Raw genomic sequence first — 25,313 nt, forward strand, 5'->3', positions numbered from 1 at the left:
CCCAAATACAAAGGAGAGTAGGGAAGAAATGATCTTTTGGGGCAAATAAGTCAGACCTGTACAAGAGTAGACTGCTGTATAACTCATCTGTACCACACCTTACATTACAAAAGGACTTGCCATTATATTTAAAAGGAGTTTATAAAGTCTAGCAAAGTAGGTTTTTCAAACATCAGTTTTAGAAGCATCCACAATGCCTTTCAGGCAACTTTACTGCGCTGAAATTGACAGCTGTGTTCATTTGGTCAATACCCGTTTGTTGTGCCCCTGCAGCAACCTTTCAGATCCTAGGAAAAGAGACCCTGTTTGAGTTGCTGGCACAGCCTTAAACAAACTTTCACAACTAAGAAAGGTTAGCACTCAGAGGGAGTGAACCTAAGCTGGATACTATTAAGTAGCAGGAGATGCGGCTTGATCTGAATGTCAGTAGTTATTAGCCAGGCAGAAACCAGAGGGACAGAAGCCCTGGCAGAGTTGTGGAGGGGTATGACTTATGTGAGTAATCGCAGGATGTCTCAACACGCCTCTAAGAGCAGGGCATGTTAGAACCACTTCAGTTCTGATGGTGACTGTATGGATGAGATTATCAGTGATCTGAAAATGAATTTGGAGCCCAGGAAGGTGAACCAAAAATATATGACAAGAGCACTACCAATAAGTCTTGGACATGGGGTTTGAAGGAGTCAAGAATATTACCAGGTTTTTGTTCAAACGGGGAACAGAAGAAAGCAAATTGGTGAGAGTGGAGTGTTAACTGTATCACTGTTAGCCTCCCCAACCTTAAGTTGCAAGTCTGAACTTTTTCAAAAATTAAATTTATTGATAATTATAGATTGGTATACAGTTTGGAGAAATAATACAGCGACCCATGGATCGTAACATCTTGTAAAACTTCAGCGCATCACAACCAGGGCACTGACATCCATAAAGTCAAGCTACATACACTTAGGGCGCACCTTTCTGCTAGATGAGCTACTGCTGATTCATAAATTGTTTAATAAAGCCAATTAGATACTAAAGTTTAAATTAAAAAAATAAGATACCAACATTCCATCAGAGCCCCTTATGTAGCCTTTCGCAGCTGCACGGGTACTGCGAAGACAGAAGGGCAGGGATACTCCCGCCTCTTCGGCGCCAGCCTCAGGCCCCGCCCCTTCCTCCACAACCGACCAACAGCGCGGCCCAGAAGATCCGGAAGTGGGCGGCAGCTCTCCCTTCTCGCAGCCCCTTGGTCCAAGATGGCAGACCTCCACCGCCAGCTGCAGGAGTACCTGGCACAGGGAAAAGCGGGGGGGCCAGCGGCGGCCGCTGTGCCGCTACTTGCCGCGGGAGAGGCGGAGGAGCCCAAGGCGGGGAACGGGCCGGCAGGGGCGTGGCCGGGCCGCGCGGGCATGCGCTGGACGTGGGCGCGGAGCACCGAAGAGCCGGTGACGCGTTCGGCGTGCTTGCCGAGCGTGACACGCACGCAGCAGCTGGCGGCGAGCGGCGTGTGTCTGCTGCTGGCCACGCTCTGCTTCGGCCTGGCCGCACTCTACGCGCCTGCACTACTGCTGCGCGCCCGCAAGTTCGCGCTGCTCTGGTCGCTGGGCTCGGCGCTGGCGCTGGCAGGCGGGACACTGCTGCGGGGCGGCGCGGCGTGCGGGCGTCTGCTGCGCGGTGAAGAGGCGCCGTCGCGGCCCGCGCTGCTGTACGTGGTGGCGCTGGGCACTACGCTGTACGCGGCTCTGGGCCTGCGCAGCACGTTGCTCACGACGCTGGGCGCCTGCGCGCAGGTGGCCGCGCTGTTGACCGTGTTGTTTGGCTGGCTGCCGCCAGGCACGAACACCGCGCTACGCCTAGCCCTCGGGCGCCTGAGCCCCGGCGCGGGCCTCGCCAAGGTGCTGCCCGTCTGAGAAGCCTGGGGACGCGGCGCCAGCGAAGGACGCGAGGTCAGCGACTGGGACGCGCTGTCGCGTGAGACGAGGGGCCAGCGCTCGCCGAACCAAGGACTGCAGCTTCCCATACCGCACAGGCCCGGGACTCCTTTACTGTGCCAGCGAGTCTGTAAACTGGGAGCGGTTATAAAAAAGACAAAAGCAATTTCGGAAGATCCTCAATTCCGAGTACATGTTATGTACTCGGCAGCTTGTGCACTGCAAACGAGATTAGGTCGTTTGAGTTGGTGATATGCTCTAAACATTTATGACATTGCTTGTGCGTCTTACTTTGAGCTCAGTAAAAAAAAAAAAAAAAAATCGGATTTAATTAGCTGCCCTTGTGACTTTTCTCAGATTTCGTGTTTACTTCTTATTTTTAAAAATCCGGTTGTAGATTGTAGTTTATGATAAGCTTATTTTTTCTTTTTCCCTTTGGCTCTTGGAAATGATTTTCCCTCATTCTTCAGTGTGAGTGCAGCCATACGGGTATCGGGTTAAAAGTTTAGCCACCGGATTTTTAAAAAGTACTTTAGTTAAAACAGTTTACCTCAGGTTTTTACTGAAATTATAATTACGGTGCCTTACAAGGAAAATTGGTTCTGTATGGACAAAAGCGATGGACCAAAAAGAACATGCCCTGCCCAAAGAAATATGGTATCCAGTAAGGTGCATGTAAGTGCTTTGAGAGGTCCCCGGGCAGAAGTGGGCTAGGAGACCCTAGGGAGAAAGGAAGATAATTCTGCATCCGGAGTTCCTATCTGTTTGATGGGAACCATGGATTTCTAAAAGGTCTAATAGTGTAATTACTAACTGTATGATTTTTTAAATTAATTTAGATTTTATAGGCCAATCCTAATGCAAATGTAAGATGCTTTTCATATCTAATTGCCGATTTTCCTCCTCTTAGGTTCAGTACTTGTCTGTGATTTTATTGCACACCTTACTTTATTGGCAGAAAGTGTGGGCTTAATATTCTTATGAGTCCAAAAACTACAGGTTTTGTCACTAGCTATATATTAACTAGAAAATAAAATATAATTTTAAAATTCTATTTCTGTGGTTCTCATATTACATCAGAATTACTTGAAGAGCCAAACCTCAGATCAGTTCCATCAGAATCTCTAAGGGCTGGGACCCAGGTATGAATATTTTTCTTTAGAGCTCTCCAGATGATTCCATGTTCACCTAAGGTTAAAAACCACTTTTCTGTGCATTGGATTTAACAGTTTGAAATTTTTTCTGGGGCTGGATTCCAGTGTTGCCTAAACAAGTGTGTCAGGCAGCAGTAGAACATTGCCTTATCATCCAGCCTCAAAATTTTTAATCTGAGGTCCTGATGAGTGTCCTAAGCCCTGCCTCATCAAGTGACACTAAAGTGACTGACATCCACTGTGGTCTTACAGGCTACTTCACGTGCCTCTTCCACAGTGTTCTCTGAGGGTTACCCACCTCAAGAGGAACAACCAAGCAGGTGTTTGTAAGAGCAGATGCAGTTTTTCAGGCAGTATTTTTTTTTTTCAACTGGAAAACTTGTGCCATTGCCTGCTCTTCTACCCCCTAGTTAAATCTGTTCTATATTTCTCTAGAATTTTCACAGCTGATGACTTTACAGTTTTTATCACATTCTTATGTTGATGCTATTAGTTCTAAAAATTATTTTCCCAACGTTTTCTCAAGAATTCAAATGCTGAAAGTCAAGTTTTTATAAAATTCAAAGCACAATATTTTGTATTTTGACGGCGGTGTTTTAAAATGCCTATATATATATATATCCTAAGTATTTCATAATATATAGATTTCAGGTTTTTCTAAGTGAATTCATTCTCAAAATGTGATCTGGTTATCTGCTTACTGAGGTACTGTGTTGTAAAATTAAAGCCTAAAATGTTAAGATGATAAATGTCTACCACATGAATCTCAGAAAAAGGAGCCTAATCTCGATAGGGGTTTGGTCTCTGGATCCCGTTTCAGCTTCTCAGAATTTGATTACAACTTCTTTTTAAGCTATACCAGTGGAGAGCAAATAAAGAATATCCACAAACCTAAAGTAATCTTGAGCCTCCTAATCGTATTTACAGTGAGGTGCTGATAAATGTTTTTAATTTCAAAATAAATTGAAATTATTCACATAGCTGAATAATTGTCCAGGTTCTAATACCCTAATATCCTAAAATGCAATGTGAGTGGTTGCCATTTTTCATTCTGAACAAATAACAGCTTTTGTCATTGTTTACATTAATAGAGAACCAGTTAACGTTTTTATATACTGTCCAACTATGTCAGTATCCCTTTTCTCAGCAACTACTGAGACAAGCACCACTAACTTGGCAAGCAAACTTGTCTAATGCAAAACTGAAGCTGATGATGTAATGAGATGTTGGGGCTGCCCTTTAAATAAAAGCTTTCTTACAAAAACAAAGTAAGGATTAGTATGGAAAGTATCATGGAGTTATCACAAACTTAACTTTTGGCACCCACTCCAAATGGCCTAATGTTATATTTAAAACTAAGGGAATTTGTCGACAAGAAATTCCTGGCTTACTTTGTTAGAGCCTATCCTATGCCTTAAACATTGTTATTTCCAAATAACTAGTATGGAAGTAAAAGAATTAGGTTTTGCAAAATTGTTTTAGATATTTTGGTTTGTTCCTTTTCAACTTAAACAATTTGTGAAATGATTTACAGTAATCAAAGGGTACCTGTAGTTAATTCCTGGCTTACATCAAATTCCTCTTCAGAAACAAGGCAATTAAATATAAGATGTGATTGATTACTAGCAGATGCACTCAAGGGAGAACCCTTATTTGGATAAACAGAATTTTTTTCTTCAGAGTCTAATTTTCCATCTACACATCTAAGGCTTTGAACTTACTTTAAACTGTGTTATAGTTTTAAGTTATTTCTCATTACAAAAATAAGTTTAACAATGGCTGGATGAGAATTTGTTTAAAAACAAAAAGTTCATGGATGAAAATTAATTTAGATGACTTAAGGATTCTCATCAAGTATGCTCACAAGTAGAACCACTAATTATATGCCCCTCAGCAGACGATGCAATGGAAACGACGCAAAGGGTTTCCTTAAGGTAAGCACTTCACAACTAGTTGTTTTCTGTTAATTCTTGCGTAAATCACACTCTGTATTCATACAAAAACAACTTAATGTTTTTTCTCTGACAAACTGTACATATAGAAACAATTCCAATTGGACATGAACTTAAATTTGTGGAGGGGCTCCTTGTCTCATGACGCTTAAAAAAAAGATTCCAGCTTTTATCTTCACAAAACAATGTGGGAATTAGGGCAGTGAGGATGGACAGGACAAAACAAATCCAGCTGCTCTAGGTAGCCAGCAGCAGTCTCTTCATCTTGAAGACCTCAGGGGCTCCTGGGATTCAGCTGCTCCAGAAAAACAGTTCAGGGCTACATGGTGCAGGCTTCCTTTTGTTTCTCTTAATAAGTCCACAAGAAGTTCTTAAATACTGTCCAGAAAGGCTGAGAGGTACTCAACCCCAACTTCTACCGACCCCTTCCACCACCCCTTGAAGCTCCTCGCCTTGGTGGGCCAGAGTTCATGTTACTCCCTCTACCCCAGTTACTGCCACTCCGGACCCCCCTAGAAGGGGTACCACTGCCTGGAGGGCCCCCAAAAGGTTCATCTCTGTGGTATCCATCGTGGTGATCTCCATCCAAGGAGCTGGAACGCCCGGATTTTGGCACTCTTTGGGAAGGTCCTGGGCCCCCTCGGCCTGAAATGAAACATTGATTTCACATGTGACTTCTATACCAGACTCCTGGTACAAACTTTTACTCTGATGACAATACTTCTGATTCTCTTTAAAAACAGTTTGGAAGACATTCATATTTAGAGCGTTAAAAGTTATGCCTTCACCCTCTTCTTGACCACTGTCTCTTTCCCATCCAGGCTTGATGCCTCTCTGCATCAACTAGACACATGTTCCTCAAGGGCTGTGACAGAGACAATGGTAAATTGAGAAACATGGAGCATCTTCTGGGTGTCACAGACACACTGGGCCATGTCTCTATAGGAAGTATAACTTCAGCCTCCTATGCCACCAGGGGTATTCTGGGGTGAGGTCTGAAAAGCACTGACTTAACTTTGGAGGCAACTGTGATGATGTGAACTACAAGTGTGAACTAGGATAAGTGTTTACTATGATTATCCCATAATTATGTAGCACTTTTGATCTTTTAAATAGTGAAATAAAATATTTCCTGTAAAGCAAAAGCATAAAAAGAAAAACACTAGCTTTTAGAATGATTTCTCCCAGGGATAGTTTTATTTGTTCCAGACTTAGACACACAAACCTTTAGGTATTAACATTCCAACTTTTAAATTTTCTTATGAGATCCTATCAGAAGATTATTGACAACTTCTGTCTTAAATTTTTAAATGGAATTGAATTCCAGTTAAGACAAAGGGGTTAGGAAAGCTAGGCAAAGGAATAAGTTTGGCTTCTGACAAAGCACAGCATCAGCCCACAGGAGGTGCCTGGGCAGAGAAGTTATCAGCTAGGGCATCATTTCCACACTAGCCATGTGACCTTGGCCAGGGCCTACAAAGGTGTTCTGAGTACCCATACAGACGAGTAACAAAATGTGTGGGTGGGGAGATCTACTGGTGACATGAGGTAATTTATGAGAGTTTTGCTCTGAGAAGAACCAAAGAACTATCAAGAACAAAGGCCAGAACTCTGTCATGGTGGCAGGTTAACTGGGGAGTGGAGCACAAGTTGGGGCACACAGGCAATCTTTCCAGCAGCCTCCAGAACACACCACATATGCAATAGCCCAGCCTAAACTGAGACCAGAATTGTAGTTAGCACTTGGTGCTTACTGCCCTTGGCTAAAAGTTAGTGCTGCCTCTAAAATAAAGATCCAAAGTTTCAATCTGCTGCCCACCCCACCCCGAACACAACCCCTTCCAGATCATGTTCCCCAAAGTCTTTGTGACTATGGGCACAAGCAGTGTTCCTTCCGGGCTCAGGCTAAAAAACCCCAGCACCTGGGAGAGGATAATTCCTTTGGCCACTGAGAACACCCTCCAGGGCTCAGAGTAGCCATCGGTGGAGAGCACACTTGCCAGTTAGAGCAGGAGTCTCACAGAAAAGCACCATCAGCAGAGACAGTGCTAGGCACCCTGACAAATAGCTGAACTGGAACAAAGCAGAAATTCTTTGAAAGCAAGAGGAGAGTTGTACAGAAGCTGAGCTTGCAGTCCCCTGAGAAAGCTACAACTGGCTGTGCGGTGAGCCCAAGCTAACTTCATTTGTACCACATTTGGGAACACGTGCCTTTCCAAAACCTAAGCCCTAGAGGTAGACTGGAGAAAGGACTCTCGGTACCCTGGCAGGGGACAGATGGAACAGGCATATCCTGTGGTGGGGCTGGCCTGGAGATGAGGCCTCTGATGGCCCCTGTAGCCTTCCTGGCAGGGCTGTGACATCCACGGCTCCAGGAAATACAATTACTGGCCTCCACTTACCTTTGCCTCCTCGATCCTCAGAAGGAACCCCTGGGGCTTCCATTTCTCTGTGCTCAGAGGTCCCTGGCCCATCATGCCAGGGGCGTTTTCGGGGTGGCAGGGATGCCATGTCCATGCCTTGAAGAGAAGAAGAACGTTCTCTGCTGGCCGGGGAATGACCGTCGTGAGGGGGATGATCAGGGCGGGGAGCATCACGGAAATGTTCATGACCTGGCCCTGAAACAGAAACACAGATCGACAAGGCTAAGAATCTATCTCATTATAGTACAGCATGACCAACAGAAGAGAGAAATTATACTGTTAAGAATAATTAGCAACTTGAGAACCAACACTCATTCATGCAAGAAACATTCGCTGAATACCCACCAGGTATAAGTCACATCAGTACACAAAAAAGGTCAAGATTAGAAATCAACATACCTCCTAAAATAAGAAGAAAATATGGTCCAGAAAAGTGGATCTCAAACTTTTTAGTCTCAGGACATCTTTATACTCTTGAAAATTACTGAACCCCAAAGGGATTCCATTTATGAGAATTATATCTAATAATATTTGCCATGTTAGCAATTAAGGCTGAGAAAATATTGAATCATTTAACTACATTTTCTAAAAGCAAAACAATTTAGTGAAAAGAATGCTATTGTTTTATATTTAGACAAATTCCTTTAATGTCTGGTTCAATAGATGAAAGCTGGATTGTCTCATTTGTTTCTGCTTTCAATCTCCTGTGATAGAATGCTGTTGATTGAAGGATATGAAGACAATCTAGCCTACCATGGAGCTGTGAGTTGGAAAAAAGAGCCTGAGATCCCAGAGATCCTCTGACCACAACCTTGTGAACTGCTGGTCTCAAGTTACCATAAGCCACGGGCAATTCTTCCTTACCGGGCTCTCTATTTCCATCCCAGGACTCTGGTTTCCGTCCTCCTTCAAAGCGAGGGAACTCATCAGGAGTGGGAAGTAAACCCTTCCTTCCCCCTACACAATGGAACAAAACGACATCACACTCACAGACTATTTCAGGTATATCTTCAACCACCTACCTCTCCACCCCTGGCCTTCTGAGAGCCAGTTTCCTCAGCGCACGCTCACCTCGTGGGGCACCCCGGCCTCGTCCCCGGAGATCTCTTCCTCGGGCAGCTTCATCAGCCGCATCAAAACTCTCCTCTGGACCAAAGTCTTCAGGACCAGGAAAACCATCCCTTCCTCTTGGGGGAGCACGTCCCTCATGTCTTGGTGGGGCTCCCCTTCTGAAGCTGTCAGGACAAAACACCAGAATGTCCACCTAATGGAACACCTTACAGCTCTCAGCTCACATTTCAAAGAAACATCATTGTACGACAAAATATGACCCAACATTCAACCGGAGAAAAACTGAGTAAAATTATGTATTTTTTAAAGTACACATTTTACGATCCCAATATTACAAGCAAAAACAGGCAGAAAGTAAACATATCAGAATGTAGGATCATTTTGATGTTCTTTTAGGCTTTTAATAATAATAGCAGTGAGCATTTTTTAAGTGCTTATATCATGCCAAGTGCTTTACAAGAAATATTTATTCCATTTCATCCTCACAACCATATGAAGCTGCTACTATGATTATTCTACCCATGAGTACACTGAGGCACAGAGAGGTTAGGACATTTATTCAAGTACACAAATAAGTGTTCAAATTTGAACTCAGCCAGTTCTGACCACAGCCCCACCCCAACCTAGACTCTTTACTACTGCCCCCAAATACTTTTCATTATCGTTTACGTTTTTATAATGAACTTTTAATACTTATACAATCAGAAAAAAGGGAGGTATAGATCCATGCCTGCCAACTGTACTAGACTAGTTTTGGGGCATCTGTTCTGCCATTTGCCCAGGCCCAAAGTCTCTCCGCAGGAGTGGCCACTAATTTCACCAACACAATCCCCGCTGTACAACTGACTGGTCTGTATAGGTAGGCATCTGGCTTATGGGCAGCCTGGTGCCCTGGCTGGCAGACAGTTTCACCAACTCTCAGGAATTCTGAAACTGGGGAATTAAGAGTATTGCTGAAGCCGAGGCATTATGAGGGAGTACCAGCAATGCAGAAGCCTGTAGGGAAGGAGAACAAAAGGCCTGCAAGCAGGAAAGGTGCATGGGCACACCGGGAGAGGCTATGGGAAGTGGAGAAAGGGTCAAAAGGTGTCAAGCGTATGGGACCAGTGTGCATAAGCCACCTCCCTGTGGCTTCCTCTCAGAACAGGCCTGCTGCTTTTTCTTGAGTCTCCATTCAGTTATCTCTTACTCCATTTTATTTTGAAAATTTTCAAACTTAGAGTTGAAACAGAACAAGCCTATACATCCTTCACCTAGATTAATTAGTTCTTAAGATTTTGCCGCATGTGCTTTGTTTCTTAACATATTTACAAATTCATTTTGTAAACTATTTTAAAATCAGCGGCCAACATGATTCATCCTTAAATACTTCAGTATGTTTCTTCTAAGAACAGGAGTTTCTCCTACATAATAATACTATTACCACTCTAAATAAGATGTAATATTTAATACATAGGCTCATTCAACTTTTTCCAGTTGTTCTCAAAATGTCCTTTACAACTGTTTTTAAATGTGGGTTTCAATCATGACCACACATTGTTATTCATGGTCATGTCTCTCTGGTCTACTTTTATCTAGAACAGTTCCCCTCCTATATTTTCTCTTTCATGACTTTGACATTTTTGGGTCCATCCAGGTGTTTTATAAAATGTACCACAATTTGATCTCTCTGTTTCCTCATGATTAGATTCAGATTAACATTTGTGGCCAAACTACTTATACCTTCGTTACCCCACAATTTTTTACCCAACGGTTTTACATCCACTGATGATCCGTGCCTGAATCAATTATGACACTGACTGCTTATAAAAGAACTAATTATCTATCATTCCTATGTTTATCTCTTGATATTTTACTGTAAAAAGAGCTTTCCCTTTTCCACTCCACCACCCCAGCTATCTTTTCAATAACTTTCTTGGTCCTGAGGAAACTTATGAATAATGCTCCTACAAGCAAAAGGGGTGTGACCAGCACACTGGCTGAAATAACAACGTAAGGTAAGGGTGGAATTGGCCAAGAGGAGGTGAGCGGAGAGGGAAGAAGAAAAGCAAACGGCACTGAGTCAGATGCAGGGAAGAATCCCCAAACACAGCAGGACTCTTCTTTTGTCCAGGCATCCACTATATGACTGACTGCCTTAGTTACAAAAGGACAGAGAGAATATAATTTGCCCTAATTAGAAAGCAATACCTGTTGTGGACTAAATGTCTGTATCCCCCTCAAAATTCGTATGTTGAATGTGATATTTGGAGATGGGCCTTTGAGAGGTAATTAGGGTTAGAGGGGGTCATGGTGGTAGGGCCTCTGTGATGGGATTTGTGCCCTTAGAAGAAGAGACACCAGGGAGAGTTTGTTCACTCTCTCCCATCCATGTGAGAATATAGGGAGAAGGTGGCTGTCTGCAAACCAGGAAGAGAAGTCGCACTAGAAACCTACTCTGCTAGATCTTGATTTGAGACTTCTAGCATCCAGAACTATGAGAAAATAGATTTCTGTTCTTTAAGCTACCCAGTCTATGATATTTTGTTATGACAGCCTGAGGTAACTAGTATATCTCCTGATGAACTGACCCTTCTAAAATACCTCTCCCCATATAACAGATTCAATTTTTCAAGTTACTGAGTGGTTACTGTGTTACCACTACTGCTCTAAGTCCTGAGGACACAGTGGTGGATAAACAAAGCCCTTGCCTTTGAGAAGCTGTCATACTTCTGGGAGATATAGGTAATAAAGAAATAAATACTTTACTTAACGTCACACAGTGCTAACTGCTATGAAGAAATATGAAGCAGAGTAAAGGAACTGAGTATAACAGGAGAGATCTAACTGGGAAACTGTATTCTAGGCAGAGGAAACAGCAAGCACAATGGAAACAAGAACACGTTTGTCTTATTTGAAGAGCAGCACAGAGTTGTAAAAAGCACAAGACTTTAGGCTATGAGTTTGTCACTGAAAGATGAAATATAATACAAATTGAAACTTAGTAAAATCTGAAACTTTGTACAAGATGCAGTTTCAAGAAATCGATGAAAGTTGCTGGTGTCAAAGCTGTTGGAAATGAGGCACTTGCAGACATAAAAAGCCATTTTAAAGACGGAATACTTGGTTATCATTAAGAGAGACCCTTAAGAAAACTGGGAGCCCTTCAATCTTTTTGTTTTAAAAAGCTCACTCTGACAGCTGCTTTCCTTAACCCTGTCTCTATTTCACCCTCCACAGCCCTTCAATCAGCCAATCTTTCACACATCCCGTGAGGATGAGATTTGCCAACCATAACTCAATCACCTACTAGCAACACTAGTAAAAAATGCAATGAGAAAAGACTTAGGAGGGACGACTGAAGGAGTAAAGGCAGGGGTATTGAACGGCATGGGCATGTGAGACTTTTGAAGGTCACGAAACTGCTGATTCTCAGCGTGATCCTTTATATGTAAAATGCTGACAATAACACCGATCTCACAATTCACTGTAATATTAGATGAGGTAATATCTAGTATGAGTGTGCACACGGTAAATACTCAATTATCAGCATCATTGATTATTCAGAGTCTCACTTGAGATTTCACTAATTCTTGTTTTTCCTCCATACTTCTTCTATTCCTTTTTAACTCCAAGCAAGCTGAGTATTCGAGACTGATCTCGACCTAAGTTAAGTTTAACAGCAAGATTGTTTTCAGTTTGATTTGATTTTGTTAACATCTTTAGGCAATTTCACAAAAACTATTTAATACTTCCTTTATTACTATCTAGATAAGTTTCATATTTCATTCTAATCAAAAGAACATATGAGATTTCTGATCAGATCCAAGAAACTTTATAGTATATGGATCCTCCCATCTCTTTAAAACAAGCAAAAAATATGCAAAAATTTTTTTTCTAAATTGTAAAGACAAAAGGACTACATAAAGATTAAAAAGCATAATTATTTTTTAACTCTATATGCAAAACATAGAGAGGGTAGAACTAGTAAATCAGTCTAGTACTTTCTTCCCAAGCAAGAGGAAAGAGACTTTTACGGGAAAAAACAAGTAAAAAGCTCCCAGGAAGAAATGGACCCACAGTGCATCTGCCCCACCTTTCTTCTCTGCGCCCTCGAAAACGAGGGTCCTCAGGATCCCGGGGAAATCGCTCATCTCCAGGTCTGCGGCCTTCCCACACCCCTGGAGGGCCCCGGCCTGCACCCCGGCCATCCCCCTCACTGAACTCCCTGTGATCAGGGGGAAACGGAGGCCCGGGGCCCCCCCGCCTCCACTTCTCTTCTTGTGGTAAAGGTCCTCCTCGCCCCTCAAATTCACGTAATCGGTGGCCAAAGCGCTTGTCAGGGTGGAAGTCATCTGGTCTGCTGAAGTCATCAGGGAAGTCAGGGTGAGGGCCGCGCCTATCAGGGGGACCCCTGCAGTCCTGGCCGCCACGGTAAGGCCCCCTGTCCGCACCATGCTCGGGGCCACTGCTCTGCTCATGACGCCTCTCTGACATCGGGCCCATGTGATGGTTTGGAGGGCCCCGTGAGTCACCTACAGAAAACAAAGCTGATTTTACCATGTCTTCCAGCAATCCTAGCAACACAGGTCTGATTTTTAGCATCATAATGTTTCAGAATGCATTCTTTTATTTAGAATGTTTTCTCTTCTTGCTTCTCAGAATACTTAGATAACAAATGTCCCTAACGTACCATATAATGGAAAGAACAAGGGTGTGTGGTGAAGATTTCAACTTCATCATTTAATAGTTAACGTACCATATAATGGAAAGAACAAGGGTGTGTGGTGAAGATTTCAACTTCATCATTTAATAGTTAAGGAACTCGACCTAGGGCAAATTACTAATCTCAAATGAGATTAGCAATACCCACCTTCTAGTATATTCCTCTACTGTGAGGATTAATTTAAAGAACATAGGTAAGAATGAGCTTTCCTCCCTGCCCCCAGTCTTTCAGTGACTTCATTCTGGCCCACCTGCTCCATACCCAGGAAGGAGACAACAGAAAATTCATGCTGCAGGCCAGGAAGCCAAGCAAAGTCACCTCCACACTTATAAAGGCCTATAAAGCCCATTACAGGGTACAGAGCTATGCTGCCACCATCTATGATGTCACTCCTTTAACCTCTATAGTTCATTTAATTTGATTTAACTCACACTTTGATCCTTAACAAACTTTTCTGTAAGGCACACGGAACCATGAGCTAGCTTCTCTCATAACTGTCTGGTGACTACGAAGCCCCGCTGTACTTCAGTTTCAAGGTTTACATGAACAGTTTTTCTGCCTCTTTCTATGAATGTTATTCCTCATCCATTATTATTACCATTCTTTGCAGTGTTTGGAAACCCAATGAAGATTTTTAAAAATATTCAAACATATATTCAAAGTACTGAATAAAAATCTAGAGAAACCAATTAAATCTGTAATGATTAACTTAGTTCACTTCTTAACTTTGAAGGGCTCTGTTTTCCTGGCTATTGAACTATTGCAGTCATTACAAATGAATACCTATTTTCTGTCAACATACAATTTAAATATGTCTGAAAATCAGATAGCAAAGGGTTACTCTTGTCTCTAAAACAACTAAGTTTTAAAATGAAATTCCTCTACTTGCCCAGCTCATGCCTTTTATTCTTTTCTCTGGCCATAAAGACGAATTTCGTTTCCTCGTACCACCGTCAAACATAACTCTTACCCTTTCAATGTCCTTTTGTGTCTGTTCATTTCTCTTAGCCATTTCAATCCCTCCTCATTATTCAAACATGTATTTTAAAAAACTTGGAAATCTCAGCATAAAAATATACCATTAGAAGGGTTCTCCCTCTTTCCTCCATTAAACCAGTCCTCTCCATGCTGAGGAAAGCACCTTCTGAGTCACCTCTTCGTTCAGTCAGTTTGCAAATATCCTAGATCTGTTTCTTATGGTAGACAGGTCTCCTCACTTTTCAGTGTGCTGCTGCAGTTAATGGCTTCTCCCTGGCATTACGTTGTCTGAATTTGGTGTGACCTTAGACACAGCAGATCTTTGACCTGAGGAAGCTGAACATATTCCACTTGGACCTATGAATATTAATCCTCCAATTACCTCTACCTGTTTAAAAGCTCTCTGTTCCTGCAGGGGAAGAAACCTACCACTGCAAATCAGAAGGGATATGGCAGGAGAACTGGTTAATCCAGTAGGAGATAACAGGACCCTTTCTTGGCTCTTCTCTTCTCCCTTTGGTCCATGGGAGGAAAAGAGATGAAGAAAAAGAGGGAGAAATGGGGTGGGGAGGGAGAGAGAAAGAAAGAAAAAAGGGGAAGAATGAGGAGGAGAGAGAAATGGGTGGAGACAGACACAGGGTAGGGGAGGTGAAGAGAGACAGGCTCTCATCGATGGCTATACCTTATAGGTAAAAGACTCTTCTTTTCTTAGGATCCTCAAACTCCAAAGATTGGTTCTTGATGCTTGCTTTTTCTTTTTCTCTGCTGGCCATCACTTCCATAGGATGGGACTAAAATAAACATTTTCCTAATTCCTTTATCCCTTCCTTTCCTATCTTTAATAATTCACATAAATTCAAGACTAGGCTTTAAATTCCCAAAGTCCTTGGGCTGTAAATGCTGACAAGGACTGTTCTTAACTTAAAAACCGGGGGCAAGAACATGTACCACAGAGTGCTGTGGGCTTAGGCAATTAAAAATTAAAAGGAGTGAAGTTTTTTCCAGTGTAATCTCCAAAGTACTCATTGGTCTCTGGTTTACGTCCTCCCACTGAAGATAACAACTCCATCTCCTAATTTCCCTCCACATACACTCCCTCACAGTCCTATCCTCTAACTTTCCACCCAACAGCCTGCTGCCCACTTTACTCCAATGCTTCATGCAGATGTATGAGAGCATAAATAGGGAACAGGGGAGTCTGGCTCCCTCAATGTGCTCTTTCAACTCTTGGGATTAACTTCCAAATAGCTTCACATCTGAATACAGACAATTCTCATCTCTGTGCTTTCCACAGCAACAACCTGAAGAACAACATTTCAGTGTATTGCTTTTTTCTTTTCAAGTGGTGCAGAACAACGTAAACAGCTAAAGAATTCAATACATGACATGATTGGAGGGAAGAGGAGTGTGATATTAAAAAGCGTTAAAATCTGAATTCTTTATCATTAAAAAAATTAAACTGAAACAGTTCAGCTCTCTGGATGCTAAAACATGCACTTGCACTGGATGAGCCCAGGCACCACTCCCATTCCCAGCAGACGGACAATGCCACCTGTGGCCCAGGCTCTGGTGCTACGGGCTGTCCCACTGGTCTCACTGACAGCTTCTGGTCGTGAGGAGCTTAATTTCTCCAGGCAGCGTTTTTGGCTAACTAAAGCAAATCTATGAATGAAAACAACATAAGACAAAGCTATTACCTGAAATGACAATGCTCTCATTTATTCTAGAGGTACAAATGACCATTCTATCAATTACTTACCAATAAAACTATTTATTGTATGATTTACCCAAAGGTGGTAAAATACAACCTCATATCCAACCAAGCAGATATTTACCTTTGTTAGGGCCAGGTCCTTGTCCAGGGTTAAGAGGGGGGATGCGACCTTGTGCTCCCTGCTGTCCTAGGCCTGGGATCAGGGGTGGGGGGCCTGCGTTCTGTCCTTCCTGAAAAGATGTTTTTAAAGTGGGGGTGTGAAATCATAGGCTTGTGCTTCATGAATAGCAATTTTATTATAATGTGACCATATAAAAACACTAGGTTGCCCCAAAGCCTTCAGCAGTAAATATTAGTGACGTTATAGGAAAACTGTCCTTAAATTGGGGGAAAGAAGATACTTCTCTTACCATAACAAAAGGAAACATATTTTAAACCTGCTGGTAGGTTTTATTTAAAGCCACATCTTTACTTGTAATGCCAAGCAAGAACCTCAATGAAATCTTAACATAATAACTAACAACAACACTCTGCAGGAAGACTTCTGGTAAAAGGAAAGACCTGGAGATCTGTATTAACTGTACTCTCGCATCCATGACTTCTTTCCAGCTACAGAAAATTACCCGCCTTGGCAAGAGGTAAGGGCTGGGTTTAAAAAGGAAGGGAGCAGGAGATAAAGAAAGGGCTGGGTTTCTGATGAGCAAGGTGTTCACACTGGCTTTCTCCTTTCACTTACCTCTTTCTCCACCTTCTAATCTCCCCTGTCCTCGCACTCTAACTGCATATTCCCAGTTGAGCCACTTGGGATCTTGCTGGATTCATTAGGTTCTTGCAGCTTCTAACACAAATCTGCTGCCCTGATACTCTTACTCTTCTTGCTCTGGAACCCCAGCTTGTCCCTAGTCCTCATATTCTGTATTTTTATCTAGCTATGTCTAAATTCTGATTCCTCACACTGTCCAGTGAATTTGAATCAGGTCTGACAAATAAACAAACAAACAAATGTATATAGTAATTCCTTCACATAAAAAGTACAGTTTTCATATTCTAAACTAGCTATATGAAAGAGCAGCCTTGATAAGAGGTACAGCACTGCAGTTATAAAGGACCACCAATAACATAATATCTGTACTTTCTATACTCTTGTTTCCTGTCCCTTTTACCCAAGGAAGGCAAGGCTCTTATCAACATCTTTCACGCTGTTAATTTAAGACTTGAAAGCAAATAAATTAAACCAATTCGTTAATCGGTCTGGTCAGAGTGAAGAAAGTCACATTTCAGCATATAAGAAATAAGAGCAAAGATTTTCATCAGGCAATTTCTGAGATTTGAAATGCCCTATAATGGATAAAACCTTCACACTCATTCTACTCATATTTCTATATGTCAATTAAATCTTTAGAGCCATTATGCTTTTCACATAAAAAAATTGTTTACAACATGATAGAATAAAAATTCTTATTAAATTGTCCCAGAAACTCAGACTTGTCCTCTTGAATCTGACATTTGTAATTTCGGTCATAATGCAGTAGCTAAAGTTCATATTTTTATCCTCCAAAATGAAAACTGTTAATTCACTGCCATAAGGTTAAGCAAATATTAATAACACAAATATACTTTGTATTAATATATAATACTTCAAGTTTTGGAGCAATTCAGGATGGTAAACCTAGGTTTATTAAATTCATCTTAAACTCTGAAAAGTGTGCAACGAATTCTGGAAATAAACTCAAATGCCATCAGATTCTTCAATGCTATGACATTTTTAAGTTCTGGAAGATCTACAAAAAAGTACCATATAATCTACTTATTTAACTAGTTATTTCAGTTCCGTAAATCCAATGGTCATCTACACATTACAAATTCTCAGAGGTGTTAACAGATTGTGTTTTCTGTACACAGCATCTGCAGTATGACCTCTCCAAGTGAATGGAGTACCCTCAGTAAAGACCCAGGGAGTCAAGATTAGCTCGCTCACTCAGTCACTTTTGGTGACTTCAAGGAGACAAATGCAGTTGTTCATACCCAAACAATGCTTCTAGATAATGAAATTCACAAGAACATGAAAACCACAGAGCTGAACAGTGTCAAGTCCACCTATGCTCATGCAGTATTTTTTAAATTCACCTCAAATAACTTGAACTCTCCTCACACCACAGCTCAAGTACCTCTCAAGCTCAGCGAATGGGTAATAAAACTTGGATTACAAAAACAGAATCATCTAAAAAGGGCTAAAAAATTTTCTACAGAAATACTCCCTCCTGTAAATATTTTTATAACTGAGCTGAAAACAACTTGAACAGAATTTCATCCAAAGGACTGCCATCTGAGAATGCATAATTCTGGACTGAGAGATCTCTAAAAGCATTCACTGAAATAAAAATAGTGCGATCATGGTCTACAGTATATTTGAGAGTTAAATACCCCGTGCTACCTTAAAAAGTAGAGCTGGCAGGAAGATAGGAGGTAGCTCTGTTGCTGGCAGGCCCCTGAAACACTATGCTGCAAAGGGCCCAGAAAAGAGTATAACAGACTCAGAGCCACCCATGCTTCCTCCCCAGGGCACAGTTATATTCAATTGAGAGTTAATCTTTTCTGGAAGAACATCTATTAAAAAACATAGGTTGAGAAGTAAAGAATCATTGAGATATATTTAATACTCTAATTATTGTGACTTTCTTCTTCAGTTGTGATGCTATTCTCAAGTCATTATCATCACCTGAGAGACATTTAGACCAGCTGAGACTAGTGTTCACAGCATTTGGAAGTGCCACCTCAGTGTACTTTCCCACTCTGTAATGCCTACAAATTGGAAATAAATAATACCTGATTGAAGGGGGCCCGGGGCCCATCACCTAGCAGAGCTGTTTTCTGCTGCTGGAATGGTATTGGCCCTTGAGATGGATGTGGCCCTCTTGCCGGGTTCTGCTGTCCCTGAGGTCCAGGGGGCCCTTGCATGCCACCCTGGGGTGGAGGTCCCAAAGAGCCCTGGGGCGGCCCCTGCTGACCTTGTGAGCCTGGAGGCCCTCGCAATTCCTGGGGAGGGCCCATCATTGATCCTTGGGGTGGAGGCCCCTGCATCCCTCGCATCTCCTGAGGACCTCTCATTTCCTGAGGGCCATGTCCCAGTAGTCCACTTGGAGGGTGAGGTCCTCTCATCTCTTGAGGTGGGTGGCCCATCATCATCCCTTGGGGAGCAGGACCCTGATTCTCTCGAGGGCCTGGAGGACCCTGCATTCCTCTTGGATTCAATCCCATCAGAGGTCCCTGAGACACGGGGCCTTGGATCCCTTGAGACCCTGGCCCGCCTTGTATCCCATGAGGATGAGGAGGTCCTTGCATTCCTCTGGGACCAGGTGGTCCCTGCATACCTTGAGTGCCAGGAGGCCCCTGAGGGCCCATGTGACCCTGGGGACCAGGTGGGCCTTGAGGGCCTATGTGACCCTGTGGGCCAGGTGGACCCTGAGGGCCCATATGACCTTGAGGACCAGAATTACCCTGTGGTCCAGGCGGTCCTTGAGGTCCCAAAGGGCCATGAGGTCCAGGATGCCTTTGCATACCTTGTGGCCCATGTATGTCCTGAGGCCTTGGCAACCCCTGGGGTGGGCCTTGAGGCCCTTGTGGTCCCATAAATCCTTGTGGCCCCCCACCTCCCTGATGCAGTGGAGGACCTTGTGGTCCCATTTGTCCCTGAGGTCCAGGGGGTCTAAACTGTCCCTGTGGACCTGGAGGCCCCATTTGAGCCATGTTCATCGGCATCTGCTGAGATGGATGGGGCTGTTGAAAACCTTGAGGAATCTGAGACATTGGACCTTGTCCTGGAAAGGGCTGGGGTCCAAGAAGAGGGGTGCCAGATGAAGGAGGAGGCTGAATTTGCTCAGCCTGTTTCTGTGCAAGTCTTTCAATTTTAAGTTGCTAGAAAGAAAGAAAGAAAGAAGGAATAAGCATATTTATAAATATGCCACAGCCCTAGATGACAACACTGCTGTCACTAATTTTGTTGGGGAGCTTCAAGACAAACATGAGGCATCAACCTCTTAATGTCCCAACAGTAACTAGCATCCATATAATATTCAGATACTTCTGAGGGTTCTCAAGCTTCCACACTTACTCAAGACAGCCTCTTTTTAAGTGCAGGGAAACAGCAGTCAGGATTATTTATATCCATTTTGATTAAGGAAAGCTCAATAATTTACTGGTGTTTTATCATTCTTGGTAGCTGTCAAAGGTAGGAAAAATAAGAACAAACCACCTGCTCTAGAGCTGACAGAAAAAAAAAATTCTCTTATCTGTGAATAAATAAGTGAATCCATATTTAAACAATGTTGGCTTTATCTTTCCCATTAAAAATACATGTTAAACTTATGTCTATTCAGTGCTTGAATGATGTGGTTAAAAACTAGCTTCCTAACATAGCAATAAGAAATGGTGGTGCTCATCAGACCCATCTCAGGGTCCCATCCCTTCTCCTTATGAGTATTATCAATAAAAAAATGTTATCACTACTTTCTTAGATCATCTTGAATCCCCCTAGAGAGCTTCACATATACCTCAAGAAGCTGTGGGTTAGTATACTGTAACGTGGCCATTTCTTGCTCAATTTCTGCTTGTGTTTTTTTCTTCTCTTCCAATTTAATGTCCTCTTTTCTGTCATTCAGTACCTCGTTTGGGGCAGGAATTGGAACTTTATTCTGCATCCAAGCCTTGGGAAAAAAGAGAATATTAAAATATACCCTAAGTGTGTAAATTATAATGATAGAATGAGAAAACCATTCTATAACATTATTGGTTCGTTCCAACTGGGTAAACACAAGTCAGTCACCTGGTGTATTTTCTTTATTTCGAATGTTAATTCTTAGTGACACAGGAATGGAATTAGGCAAACACATTACAAGGCAGAAATTACTAAACTGATAGAAGTTGTTAAGATCCTGTGTGTTATTAAGAATGTGAAACTTGACTGCCTCTTCCAAAGGGTACACACACTTCATGTTAAGGGACAAATAAAGCAGCCAGAAGACAGACAAACAATGTAGAAGAGAGTCAACATACTCTCTCTGCTCTATGTCTTTTTTTTCTCCTTTGTTTGACAGCATGGATGATAGTAAGTAGCTGAGAATAAAAGATCTAGAAATGACTCAAGACAAACTCAGCACTAACTGCAAAGTAGCATATGGGAACTATGTCTAAGAATGCATAAAATATGGGGAAAATATTCCACAAAAGAGTCTACAGTACAGAAATACCTTCAGCAGATGAGTTAATCCAGAGAAATATATTTCTGAACTTCAATTGGACTCAGCAAGCAGAATCTCTCAGCATATGGATGAGGTGGGACCACTTTAGTTACTCACCTGTTGGAACTGGGCAGGAATAGGTTTTGCATAAGGAACTTTCTTCTGAGGTACTTTTTTCTGATCCTTTTGCATCACCTCTTCCATTCCCCAATCTAAACCTGGAATTGTCATTTCAATTTCACTTGATTCATCTTTTCCTATAATCATAAAAATAAGTAGTTAGTCAAGAAACGAAATAAAGTGGCTACTTCATCAATGAACACATTTTTGGAAGAACAGATATAAACATTATGCAGCTTACATCACTTATATCAACATTTCTCAATGTAAATCATTTCGGCATTTTCAAAATAATATCATGAAGAAATCAGATATACAAAAATTTTATAAAAATAAATTTAGAGGTACAACTTCTCTTACCCAACTGCTCTTGTTCCATAGCTAATTTTAATTGTTCTGGTATTCCCATCCCTGGAATTACTGCTAGGCTATTAGGTTCAAGATCATCTATAAATAGAAATACATCCATTGTCAATAGAAATTTTATAAATGTAGCAGCCTAATAAAATTAACACTTTTATAAAAATGAAACCTATCACTGGCGATTTACAAATCAGTAAATGATAAAACTAAAATTTGTTTTGTAAAATCTTCTCGATACTAACATTTTTATAACAGAAAATCAGATTTCAGAGAAGGAAAAATGTGCAAGAGCCTCACCATATTCTACTCCATCTTCAGACATTCCTGGTAATAGGTTTAGATTATAACGATCTCGCATTTTATCACCTGGTCGGTTTCGTGTCCAGAATTTGCTGTCAAAATAAAAGTAATTGAATAGGGAAGGGAGGAGCATGGTTTCAATGTATCTCTGAGCACTTAACAGTACTAAGCAGTCTACTTAAATTTAAAAAGGAGAAAGACTTTTTTATACCAGAAAGCAAAACAAAATTTAAATTAAAAAGTCATATTCAATACCCAACCTCCTTCTTGTAATATATGTATTTATAAACTGCCACAAAAATGTTCCTAAGAATAATATGGAATACAAATTAATACATCAATCTATTGATAAAAAAATGTATCCATTTATTTCCTTCTGTTCCATGAATACAGTAATTCCTTGTTATTTTTATATAAAGCTTACCTAGTATGATCATTCGAGCCTGAGCAGAGAATATGTCCAAGAGGGTGCCAAGCCAGACTCCAGATCATTCCTTCGTGGGCCATCTCCATCCCACCCACTTCCTTTTCTACCCTGTAATAGCACCACAGAAAGATGTCTTTTTCACAAAAGTTACCAAAAAAAAAAAAAAAAAAGACGTTTTATTTTAGTGCAACACAAAGGCATCAAAGCCTATTACTTTGAATCTGGTCAATTCCACATGTTACAGGAGTACTGATTTGTTATCAGTAATATATTCTTTTACCCAAAGAGCACTTCAGAGGAGAAAGTGCTTCAAGAATGATTTCACCAATAAGAAACAAGAAAATCTGTTTTATTCACTCTTAATGACTTCTATATCCAAAAATAAAGGTGTCAAGTTTTCTATTCCAAGCTGGGTTCCCAGAATTGAAAGCTGTAGGAAGTCTCTGACACATGAACACTCAGAAAAAAATACATTATCATCTTTTACACTTTCAGATGCTCTCTTCACAAAATATATACCCTATTTACATAATAAGTGTTACACACCCAACATGCCAAAATAACAAAGAGCCATCAGACCCTCCACTGGCAAAAAGTCCTTCATGTACAGGATGCCAGGCCACAGCTGTAAAACAAAAACATGGGGAAAGACAAAATTATTAGGACCTCAGAAAGCTACAGGCAATAGTCAGAATGAGAAGTACATCTGACGGGTACTGACCTGTGGCTTCTTTCTTATGACCTCGGAAGACCTGAAGCTCTTCTTTCAAGTTTCGGATGTCAAAAAGTTTACAAAGATGGTCACGTGATGCTGTGAGTAGCCAATTGCCATTGAGATTTAATTTCACTTCCATCACTGTGTTTTTATGGGCATGACTAGAAACAAAGTACCAAGAAAATAATCTGTCAGAATTCAAAACACGTCTAAATCAATATAATGCCCATTTCTGTTGAAAAGCACTTGGGTCAAGATGGCAGGAGGCTTAGCCTAGAAGTAATAAAAGATAAAGTAACATTACAGGACCACAGTTAAAAGTATATTTGAAAGAAGTAGGTCAAAAAAAGAAATATTGTCCATTATCTAATCATTACTTTTTTTAACTAGTTAAAATAGTAGCAAAGCTTCAACTGAATAGAAAAGTTTATCTGTGAAGTACCTGAACACATAAATTATTATTCAATAAAGCTCATTAAAATTTTAAAATTCAATGAAGCTCCTCTCATTAAGACAAAGCATTTTTTAAAAAGGGCACAGGATAGTTTGAGGGTTAATTTGAACTAAAGATATTTGCAAAAGCCGAGGCCTGCACAGTGCTCATCTTCAAGGAACACTGTTCCCAAGGCATTCAAGCTGGTTGTAGCCATTGGAGGTGTGCAACAAGGCAGCCTTGCTCCAACCAGCTCAGTCTGGATATGGCTCACTTCTCAATCAGAAGGACCAGGATACAGATACTTGGTCAAAAGAATGTTAACAACATGTTAACAACATATTCATATCACTGCGAATGTTCAAAGAGAAAATTTTAAGTACCTGAGACAAAAAATGAGAACTAATTCAAAAATAGAGGAAAAACTTCTCTTTAAATAGAAATAGTGGAGAAAGGTACCAAAATGTATTACAGGAGAGACAGTATGTCAGAATGGTAATAAATACCTCCTCCTCATATTCCTCCCCACCCAACTACCTCCACAATACCCAAATTAAGTTTAGATATATGTGGCAGAACAAAAATCAAGTCTTATTTCATTAGAAATTCTGAGGTAAATCATATTTAATTAATAAAAAGGCTAGATACAAGTCCATCTGTTGTCTACATTACTTTTTCAGGAATACATGAGAGGAGAGAAAGATAAAAGTTAAAGGATACAGGTAGTTTTGTTCCCCTTTGTTTAGGAACCAAGATGCAGTTCCTATCACTTACAGTGTTGCAAGACTCTGCCCAGTCTTGGGATCCCAGAACTTGATTGGCTGTTGACTATCTTTACTTCCTGAAACAACTAAGCCTTTTGTTGGATGCCAGTCTACACATTTCACATCAGCACCATGCCCTGTCGGAAACAAGTTAAGATAAAAACCTAATCAGTCATATATATTTAAAGCAAGACTCCATTCTAACTTAAACCACAGTAGAGAAATCTATTAAATGTTTTAATCCTGGTGCTCAGTCATCTTAAACTTTTAAAAAAGACTTTTTGGTCTTTGTGCCTGGAAGTCTTATGGATATACAGCCACCTCTTTCTATGCTAACATGCACAGGGACCACTCTTCTTCTGAAACTAAGCTCATCTTCTCACCTACTTGTTGATAGGCTAGTCAAGGCTTTTTGGAGCTACATCTGTCAAGCCACTGTATATGAAGTTTTCTGAACTTTTCATGTTGTTCCTGTATTATCCTATTAGGCAAGATTCTTGTCATTCACTTTAGTTTTCCCACTTTGCAGTAGTCGTACGTCCTAAATTCAGGCTCAGACACCATTCTTCCTAGATGTGGTGACAGGAAAAGTATTCCATCTTTCTGATCCCATTTACTCAAATGCAGAATGATAAAAATAATCCCTGTTCCATTCACACGTCAGATGAGATGATAATAAAAGATACCCTATTGAGGAATTACTATATGCTAGGCAATATATTGAGCACTTGCATCACCTGTTGTAAGTATCACAAAATCCTGAGGAAAGTATTACATTATCTCTATTTCACAAGTGAAAAAATAGAAAGACATGTCCTACATTCCAAAGCTAGTCAACAAGAACAGGAGCTGGGATCTGAACCTGGCCTACAGGATCTCAGAGACAGTTCTCCTAACTACAGTGTTAGAACAGGCGGTCACATCACAAATGCAGTAGATTGTTACTAAAAATCATAAAAGTGAAAATCAGAATTTGTAAAACTGAAGAAATGATCTTTGAAAAATTGGGTGCTGTGCAAAAAGAGCCCCAAGAATATTTTTTAC

General features: G+C 41.2%; 2 protein-coding genes across 3 annotated transcripts in view; one reads left to right on the top strand and one right to left on the bottom strand.

Annotated features, from left to right (window-relative positions):
- Positions 1-222: 222 nt before the first annotated feature.
- Positions 223-3,963, top strand: SFT2D3 (SFT2 domain containing 3). Its single transcript, XM_011363664.2, has one exon. The coding sequence runs from the start codon at positions 1,239-1,241 to the stop codon at positions 1,890-1,892; it is 654 nt and encodes a 217-aa protein (XP_011361966.1). The 5' UTR covers positions 223-1,238; the 3' UTR covers positions 1,893-3,963.
- A 1,057-nt stretch (positions 3,964-5,020) lies between these two features.
- Positions 5,021-25,313, bottom strand: part of WDR33 (WD repeat domain 33) — an 82,681-nt gene continuing 62,388 nt past the window's right edge. The window contains exons 8-22 of one of the 2 annotated variants that reach the window (XM_011363665.2): positions 24,280-24,406; positions 23,079-23,233; positions 22,904-22,982; positions 22,355-22,465; positions 21,928-22,022; positions 21,628-21,714; positions 21,265-21,404; positions 20,461-20,613; positions 18,737-19,825; positions 16,032-16,140; positions 12,589-13,027; positions 8,514-8,677; positions 8,307-8,399; positions 7,422-7,637; positions 5,021-5,664 (exon numbers count right to left, since the gene is read on the bottom strand). In XM_011363665.2, coding sequence (XP_011361967.1) covers positions 5,435-5,664; positions 7,422-7,637; positions 8,307-8,399; positions 8,514-8,677; positions 12,589-13,027; positions 16,032-16,140; positions 18,737-19,825; positions 20,461-20,613; positions 21,265-21,404; positions 21,628-21,714; positions 21,928-22,022; positions 22,355-22,465; positions 22,904-22,982; positions 23,079-23,233; positions 24,280-24,406 — 3,287 coding nt within the window. In that variant the 3' untranslated portion in view covers positions 5,021-5,434. The remainder of the gene's footprint in view (positions 5,665-7,421; positions 7,638-8,306; positions 8,400-8,513; positions 8,678-12,588; positions 13,028-16,031; positions 16,141-18,736; positions 19,826-20,460; positions 20,614-21,264; positions 21,405-21,627; positions 21,715-21,927; positions 22,023-22,354; positions 22,466-22,903; positions 22,983-23,078; positions 23,234-24,279; positions 24,407-25,313) is intronic. The other variant, XM_023532670.1, reaches the window with a different exon arrangement.

This window comes from Pteropus vampyrus, unplaced genomic scaffold (genome assembly GCF_000151845.1).
Source record: "Pteropus vampyrus isolate Shadow unplaced genomic scaffold, Pvam_2.0 Scaffold87, whole genome shotgun sequence".
NCBI lineage: Eukaryota > Metazoa > Chordata > Mammalia > Chiroptera > Pteropodidae > Pteropus > Pteropus vampyrus.